Consider the following 9571-nt stretch of genomic DNA (forward strand, 5'->3'; position numbering starts at 1 on the left):
AAGCGTAATTAGTGAGACACTAACATAATGGGCCGAAATTTGTAATTATATTAGGGATAATTAATTTGATTTAATAATTGTAATTAGATTATGATTATAAATTAAAGGGAAAAGTACAAAAATAAACCTTGTGGTTACACCCATTTTCGAACAACACCCATGTGGTTTAAAAGTTTGTAAAATGGTACCTTGAGGTTCATTCCGTTAGCAAACACACACCAAATTGACTAACGGTGTTAAAAGTCAAAGGGAAAAGAGTTAATTTGGTCCTTATATTTATTTATTTTTATAAATTAACCTTCTTATTATCTAATTATCACAAATAAACCCCAAAATAAAAAATAAAAATCAATTATACCATCTTCTCTATCTCTTTACTTTTTTTTCTTCTTTCTCTTTCTTCTCTCTTAATTTTTCTCTCTCTAAAATCAATTAAACCACTAAACAAACATCCCAATATTCCACTTCATTATCGCCTCTAACAAACACCCAATTATGTCTAATCTATTCTAAACTCTTAACTAATAGAGTATTGTCTCTTCTGATCTCCTCTGCTCTCTAACCGATTGATATTGCTGTGCAATCATATTCTTCCATGTCGAATACTCAGCTTCATGGAATCCCCGTCCTTGTTGCTGAGCCTGCAAATTTTAATGTTAATCAAACCCTTCATCTCACAATAGACAATAGAGAAATTAAAGTATAAATGAGTACATACAGTTTGAATTGTATTCTTAGACTGGAACATTGTTGTTGAAGTCTCGGGGAGCCTCGCCGGAGGCTGGAAAGAGAAATCGGAATAATGATTGTCTTCTTGCTTCACATTTTGATGGTTATTTCCAGAATATGTCTTCCAGTTTGCAGGCAGATATGGGAATGATCCGGTAGTCGAAGATGGCAGAATCTGTAAAAATAAACAAACACATAAGCAAATTGGAGATGGAAATTTGATTATTGAATCCATGTTTAGTTAGCAAAAAGAAGAGGAAATGGACTTACGGATGAGGAGTTGAGCAAGACAGGAGAGTCAAGGAGCTCAGTGGGGCTTAAACCGGGAGGAATAGCGAAATACGAAGAAGGGGAGACATGAGGAGGAGAGAGGCGCAAAGCAGGAGGAGAAATTAATTTGAACTTAGGGACACTAGAGGAAGTTCTGTTGTCGGTTATCCGATCGGATAAAGAACCGCGGTGATTATCGGAATCATCGGAGGAAAGGAGGTCAGAGAAAGAAGTGGTCATGAAGTTATGAGCAGAGAAAGTGAAAGTAGGAGATGAAGAGGCTATAACATAAATAAAGTGTTAGAGAAGAAGAAGAAGTTAGAGATGAAGAAGAGAAGAAAATGGTTAAGAGTTTAGAATAAATTGGACATTAAGGCATGTTTGTTAGAGAGGATAGTGAGATGTTTGTTTGGTGGTTAATTGATTTTAGAGAGAGAAAAATTAAGAGAGAAGAGAGGGCTAGAAGAAAAAAAATAAAAAATTAAAAAGATGGAGAAAATGGTATAATTGATTTTTATTTTTTATTTTGAGGTTTATTTGTGATAATTAGATAATAAGGGGGTTAATTTATAAAAATAAATAAATATAAGGATCAAATTAATTCTTTTCCCTTTGACTTTTAACACCGTTGGTCAATTTGGTATGTGTTTGCTAACGGAATGAACCTCAAGGTACCATTTTGCAAACTTTTAAACCACATTGGTGTTGTTCGAAAACAGGTGTAACCACAATGTTTATTTTTGTACTTTTCCCTAAATTAAATTAATAATATTAATTAGAAGCTTTAATGTGATTGAAACTCTAATTAATTATCCCTAACAATAATTAAATTATTAATTTGATTAATAATAATTATCTAGATATAATTAGTTACTATTTAGATAATGATAAAGTGTTTATTTAATTATCTAATTAATAATCCTATTCCGAATAAGATTCTAATTATTTAATTACCTAACACAACTGGGATTAGGGTTTTGAGAAGTCTATAAATAGACACCCTAACCCCTAAATTTCGACCAACACACAACAAGGGGGCAAGATGAATCGTTCTGAAACCGTCTCGGCTAATTACAATCTTTCTTACTCTCTCTTTGATCTCGTATCGATTTCTGTTAGAGGCAATCATTGCGATTGCTATTATTAAGGTTGATTACTGATTAGTTATTTTTCCGTGTTGTTTCTTTTATTGTTCGTGATACACGGATTAAGAGTTGTGGGCACTTCGTTTGCAACTGTAGATAGTTATTCAGAAAAAGGTATTTCATTCTATCCCTCTTTATATGAAATAACAATTAACAGATATTGGAAAAAGGAAATAGATAAAATTTTATTATTCCGATGCGCCTAGACTTGTCTATTTTCCTACATTGGTATCAGAGCCTATGTTAATCTGTTATTTCATATATGTAAATAAAAGGGTTTTTCAATCAGATTGAATAGATTTATTGTTAGGTTAATTAATAAATTTGATTTAGTTAATTAATCTAAAGATAAACGGTTAAGATGAGATTAAGATGTTTTATGATTCGGTTAATTAACAAAGGTGTTTGTAGAATTAAACGGTTGATTAAAACGATAGTCATATATGAGATATATGTGCTTTGTGGATTAATGATTTAACTGTTTGAATCGTTAAAAGAGTTAATTAGATTAATTTTTGAAAAATTTGATTTTGTTAACGATTTAAGCGAAACGGTTAGAATCGATTAATTATTGATATATTGAAAAGGTTTATATATAATTATAAATTGGTTTATATTATATATAAAAGGTTTTAGTTAAAGTTTTAATTAATAGAGTTATGAATAAAACAAGTTTTAATTAAAGTTTTATTTTAGATTAAAAAAAAATAATGAAAGGAAGGTGGGTGTTGCGCAAACAGTAGCCTTGCTACGTTTTGCGCAACTCTCGCATTTTATGTGGAGATGGCTGCGTAATGTTGCTGCCTTTGGCAGCAACATATCCCTCCGTCGCGGATGTGATCCGCAATGGGGACGAACCCGAATTTCGTCCCGTCACGTTTATTTTGAGTTTCTGATTTTTGAAAAATATTTTGGTTTTCCAGAAAACTAAAATTTATATATATATATATATATAATTAATCCACATGATTTAATCGTTGTTTATTTTAAAATTGTATAGACTGAATTGAGTTGTCTAATTAAATATATTTTGATACGGTTAATTAGACGAACTATTTCATTGATACAAAATTAAAATTTTAGGAACAACGAAACAACCCATATAAGTTTATTAATTTATAATTATTATAATTAATAAAAGGATATGATAATTGTATGTGTTTTAATTCGATTTTACAAACCGTTTTGTGCTTAATAATTACATTCGATGTATTGGTTAAACACGTTAAATAGTTTTGGTAAAATAATTAAACACAATAATCTCTCATCTTAAAAGTTTTGTGTTTTGGAATTGATTTGACAAAGTTATTTGATGTTTAATTATTTGTATGTGATAAGGTTGAATTAAACACGTTAAATAATTTTGGTAAAATAATTGAACACAAATAATTAATATTTTGTATAGTTATATTTTGAGTGTCTAATTAAGTTTATATTTGATATATTTTTAATTAGAATAAAATATAAATGATATAAAATTAATTAAAGGTTAATTTGATAGCAAAATTAATTAAAGGACTAAATTGAAAGTATAATTAATTTAAGGGTTAATTTGATTAACTAAAATATTGCATAAACCGTTTATGTAATCAACCAATTAAATTTATTTAATTGAGTCTTTGCATGTTTGGTGTTATGGACATATTTAGACCCCTCTATAATTGTTATTTAGTCTTTTGGTATTTTTGGAAAATATGACCTGCGTGTCCTGCCTTATCTACTCTCTATTGTAATTTCTCTTCTCATCTAATTCTCTTCAAATTAGTTGAAGTATTCTTTAGTAGTATAGAAATTAATATTGATGTAATTTCAAGGCGCCAAGGAAAAGACGGAGGACCTGAATGATAAATATGTAATAGTTAGTATTTACCCTAGGGTGACCTTTATTCCGTTTCTGGCTCGACGGAATAATTTAGATAATATGTCCATAACCGCCAATGTAAATTGTATATGTCTGATGTATGCTAAAGCAAATCAAGACTATGTTAGATTATGAGACTTAAAATAAAAATCCCTCACTAAACAAAAGTTAAGTCAATAAGCAAGTTATAAAATCAGTTGCCCCCCTAATATTATAATTCAGTCGGCAGTATCTGGGGGCCTTTGGGCGACTGAGAGTCTCAGGGCTTGGGGCCTTATGGATAACACCTAAATTATTGAAAAATTATTTTCACGAATATATAAGGTTAATGACTTAAAGTGGCTGAGAGTAATTGGGCGAGTCGTCTGGATTATTTAAAGCTATTTGGCAATATGGTTGGGATTAATATTAAAACATATTAGCTACTAATGTGGTTAGTAACCCAACAACCTAGGAATCACATGGTTGATGTGATTGATTGCATAAATCTACCTATTAAAGGGAGTGAACTTGTTTGAGTCATTCAAGGTAAGCTTCACGAGATAGGATCCTAGCTCATTAAAGAGTTTGTAAAATTCTTCGAATTAATATAGAGGGTTATTAATTTGGTAAAATAGTGGGAGAAATTTAAAAACAAATAAAGTCCTACGTATTTAAATTGTAAATGAATTAAAGAAATGAATAACATCCGCCACTCTATCTCACTCTCAAGTTAAAGTAAATACTCTGAATCATCATATCTAAAAGGGATAAAGTATCAAAATAGGCCTAACGTTTACAATATAATATCAACTTAGGCTTAACATTTACAATATAGCATTAATTTAGACCTCACGTACAAAATAGCACCAATATGGACTTAACATTTACAAAATAATACGAATTTAAGCTTAACGTTTACAAAATATATTCAATTTAAGCTAAACGTCACAATTAAATTAACACCTTAAAACAATTAATTATAATACAATTAATTAGTTTTCTTGCCCATTAAAACCTTATATTTGTTTTTCATCAGCCATTCCACTACTCTTAAATTACATGGCTCATGTAATATATGCAAACTAAAAGTAATTGAATATCCACAATATTTTAATATTGTGGATATTCAATTACTTTTAGTTTGCATATATTACATGAGCAATGAAATTTAGTAGTCATGGAATCATTTATGAAAAACAAATATTAAGAATACTAATTAATTGTATTATAATAAATAAGAATATAGAACTAAATAAAAAGATAACATATAAAGTTAATAAGGAAAGAATATAATATGATTAATTTAATTATGACGTCTAGCTTAACTTGTATATATTTTGTAAAACGTTAAGCTTAAATTCGTATTATTTTGTAAACGTTAAGACTATATTGGTGCTATTTTGTACGTGAGGCCTAAATCGATGTTATATTGTAAATGTTAAGCCTAAATTGATATTATGTTGTAAACGTTAAGCCTATGTTGATGCTATTTTGAACGTTGAGCCTAAATTGGTATTTCCCCAAAAACCTTAGGCCTATTTTGGTACCTTATCCCTATCTAAAATGGATCTACATAATATTTTAACCGATAACAAATTGAATAGTTCAAAATTCACCAACTATTTTGGCAAACTCAAAATTGTTTTGAGGTTCGAAATGATTGGGTATGTATTAAGATACATTGATACCCATCGTCAAAATTGTTTTGAAGTTCGAAAAGATTGGGTATGTATTAAGATATGCTGATACCCAATGTCCTTGTTGATGATGCTCCTGTCAAGAAGATTGATGTTTACTGGAAGCACCAATCAGATGACGAACGTACAGGATGTATCATACTTGCAGCTATGACACTAGAGCTACAAAGGCAACATGAGAACATGGATGTGTATTCCATGGTTATGCACTTGGAGGAGGTGTTTTGAGAAATAGACTCAAATGCAAAAGCTATGAGATATCGATGATTGTTTCGCCCCAAGATGCAAGAAGGTTCTTCTGTTGTGGCACTTTGTGTCAAGATGATTGACTACATCACCAAAGCTTTCTAGTATTGGATTTGTAATGGATAATGAATTAAGTGTTTACTTAGTTCTGCAATCCCTCCCAGAGATTTATTCATAAGTTCATCACGAACTGTCAGATGAATAAACTCAGAGACCTCTCTAGAAGAGCTCTTGAATATGCTCAAGTCGGTTGAGCCCAAATCTTAAGAAAGTGATGTCAGCACTTGTTATTGAGGGATCTCACGAGAGAAAAGGAAGTTTCCCAATTCTAAAGAATCCAAGAAGAACAAATGCATTAAACCCAAGTCAATAAAAGCAGGAAGGGAATGCCACCAATATGGTAAAGAATGGAATTGGAAGAGGAACTGTAAGAAGTACTTAGACTTTCTCTAGAAGAAAGGCCAGGATGGTGCTTTTACATTTGGAATTAAAAGATAGATAATTCAACCTACTTGTGGGAATGTCACCTAGGCCATATAAATGAGAAACACATGTTTAAGCTGCATCAAGATGGGCTTATAGACTCAGTTGATTTTGAATCAATGAGCACACGTAAGTCTTGTTTAAAGGAAAGATGACAAAGACATCCTTTAGCAATAAAGGAGAACGTGTATCAGACACTCTAAGACCAGTGCCTTCAGATGTATGTAGTCATATGTCAACATAAGCAAGAGAAAGATTCAGTCACTTCATTAGGTTCATAAGATTATCATACCAGATATTGATTCATCTGCTTGATGAAGCATGAGTCAGAAGCTTTTGAGAAAGTTCAAATGATTCAAGAATGAAGTAGTAAATCAAACAGGAAAGACTATTAAAGTACTTCGATTAGATCGAGGCAGAGAATATCTTTCAAATGATTTCCTGAATTATCTAAATGAATATGGATTCACTCATAATGGACTCCTCTGTATACACCATGATGTATCTGAAAGGAGAAAGTGTACTCTATTAGATATAGTACGATCCATGATAAGCACAACCTCTCTTCCAAAGATGTTCTAAGGCCACGCCTTAGAAACTGCCTTATTTACCTTGAACCGAGTATCCACAAAACCGCCAAGTTCTATTCCATTTGAATTGTTCATTGGAAAGGAAACCCAGTGTCTCTTTCATGAGAATTTAGGGGTGTTCAGCACATGTTAAATACATAGCATCAGATTAAGTTAGACCCTAAATCTGATAAATATTTCTTCATTGGAATTCCGAAAGAAACAGTAGGATATTACTTCCATCATCCGGATGATCAGAAAGTAATAGTATCCATACACGCTGTATTTCTAGAGAAAGAGTTTCTTTTAGAAACACAAGTAGAAAGCGTGATTGAACTTGAAGAAGTTCAAGAAGAAGGATTGGCTGAAATAGCGGAAGCGATGGTGGAACCTGAATCTGTTTCATAGGATGAGACACTAGTGACACTGCTAACTCATAGGTCTGGTCGAGTTCATCAAATCCCAAAGAGATTTGGATTTCTAGTGGGAGCCGATGAAATCCCAAAGAGATTTGGATTTCTAGTGGGAGACGACGAAGAGGTTCACGTGTTAGACGATAAACCTACGACTTATGAGAAGGCTCTTGTAAACCTATACATGTAAGCTAGTGGGAGCTCGTATGAGCCTTTACATGTAAACTAGTGGGAGCTTGGTCGTTTATTTAATATTATATGCCGACGATATTCTACTAATGGGAACGACGTAGCTATACTGCAATCGGTGAAAGTTTTGGTTATCGGATAAAATTCTCCATAATAGACTTAGGAGAAGCATCTTACATCTTAAGGATTAAGATCTATGGAGATAGATTGAGGAGACTGCTTGACCCCTCCCAGTCTAAATGCGTTGACAAAGTGCTCAAAGCGTTTTTCACTAGACCTAACATCACTTTTGCTTTAAGCATAACAAAGTCGATTATAGGTCAATCCGAGTGATGGTCACTGGATTGTTGTCAAGAACATTCTTAAGTACTTAAAATGACTGAAGATATGTTCCGGGTATATGGAGATGAAATTTGAAAGTTAGAGACTTTCAGATACAAGTCATCAAACAGATAAAGATGATCTTACAGAATACAAGTTTATTCTGAAACATGTACGGTTAGCTGGAATAGTTCCGAGCAGGAAATCGTGACCGAGCCAATAAATTAAATCAGAGTATATATATATATATATATATATATATATATATATATATATATATATATATATATATATATGTAGCAGCTTCGGAAGCAGCTAAAAGGAAGTTTGGAATGCAAGTTCATTAATGAACTAGGCGTGGTACCTGACATTGTTAATGAGATTAACAATAAGGTTGTTGCTCTTGCTAAGGGCCCGCAGTCTCATAATACGTCCAAACACTACCTCAATCGTTACTATCTCTTCTGAGAGATAACAATAAGAGTAGATGTGAGAATTAAAAGAGTGCCCACCAAGGCACAATCTTATAGATCCATTTAAAGGAATGCCTTACCCCAAAATGTTCATGGTCGTCATGCGAACGCTTATGGGAATGTTTTCAGAAACAATTGGCTTCAGTCTAAGTGGGAGAATGTTGGAGTTTAGTGTCCTAAAGACAATTGTTTTAAGATATAAATATTAATGAATAAATTGTTTATTTAGCCATTTGTTTAATCAGATATATAGCATTAAAATGTAACTATATATAAAGGCACAAATCTTTCATAAAGAAAGTAATCCTAAGTTTATTTAAGTAGTTATGAAGTGTTCATACAAGCATGAAGTGAGACTATACTTTATAATAGACCAATAGACTTAAAACCAACCCAAGTCAAGTAATCTGTTACCGGGGTTGGCATATTACTGTTGAGCCTTGCATGTAACAGTGTTTTCTATCGAGACAGAAAGCTGATCTCACAAGCTTTAGATATTTAGATATCTAGACAGTTACATGGATCCGGTGAAGGAGTTCATTAGGATTGGGACCCGACTTGAGATAACAGTATGGATTGATTTATCTAATGTGTCAACTGTTCATCTCATTGGTATTAGTAGGTATAACTAATCCTCAGACTCAAACATTCGTTAATTAGTGATTCTGGAGTCTGATACTTTGATTCTGTGCGAGCATGATCCAACAGGTGAGAGCCTAGGGTGTGTGAGAGTAGGGTTGGGTATCACACAAAGTAATTGCAGAATAGTTAATGTCAGATTGAGCATTCGTCACTCCTGATAAATGGGAGATATATCCAAATGGCCGCTTGTGGTGAATTAACCGAAATCCTTGCAAGGTGATAGAGTTAAGAGTAGAAATAGAAATTTCACTTAACTTATCTTTCAGAGTGAATTCAACCTGTACAAGTAAAACAGACTCTTTGTTATATGTAACCTTGACACGTTCCATGGTTATAAGGAATTGACCAACAGGATATAGTTGATGAAGGATCGTATTATACTGTACCTAATGCAGAAAGGTTAACGTCAGTTATCAACCTGACTTCTTAATTGCTCTGGGGGAATATCATAGGTTCTGCTAGTAACAGCTCGTGACGGTATTCCGTTATATATATATGTTGAATTAATCATGATGAATTAATCTCAAAGGATATATACGGCTAGTGGCAAT

General features: G+C 32.3%; 1 protein-coding gene across 1 annotated transcript; it reads right to left on the reverse strand.

Annotated features, from left to right (window-relative positions):
• Positions 1-303: 303 nt before the first annotated feature.
• On the reverse strand, positions 304-1334 carry LOC136233960 (WRKY transcription factor WRKY24-like). The gene is made up of 3 exons (XM_066023698.1): positions 1000-1334; positions 719-904; positions 304-641 (listed from the first exon to the last, which is right to left on the reverse strand). The coding sequence occupies exons 1-3, from the start codon at positions 1237-1239 to the stop codon at positions 522-524; spliced, it is 546 nt and encodes a 181-aa protein (XP_065879770.1). The 5' UTR covers positions 1240-1334; the 3' UTR covers positions 304-521.
• Between the last annotated feature and the right edge of the window lie 8237 nt (positions 1335-9571).

This window comes from Euphorbia lathyris, chromosome 6 (assembly GCF_963576675.1).
Source record: "Euphorbia lathyris chromosome 6, ddEupLath1.1, whole genome shotgun sequence".
NCBI lineage: Eukaryota > Viridiplantae > Streptophyta > Magnoliopsida > Malpighiales > Euphorbiaceae > Euphorbia > Euphorbia lathyris.

Excerpts from the sequence above, each read along its gene's own strand:
- LOC136233960 (XM_066023698.1), bottom strand. The coding sequence starts at position 1,239 with ATGACCACTTCTTTCTCTGACCTCCTTTCCTCCGATGATTCCGATAAT. Across the intron at positions 905-999 it reads TCTTGCTCAACTCCTCATCC|ATTCTGCCATCTTCGACTAC; the intron begins GTAAGTCCATTT and ends TTATTTTTACAG. Across the intron at positions 642-718 it reads CTAAGAATACAATTCAAACT|GCTCAGCAACAAGGACGGGG; the intron begins GTATGTACTCAT and ends TAAAATTTGCAG.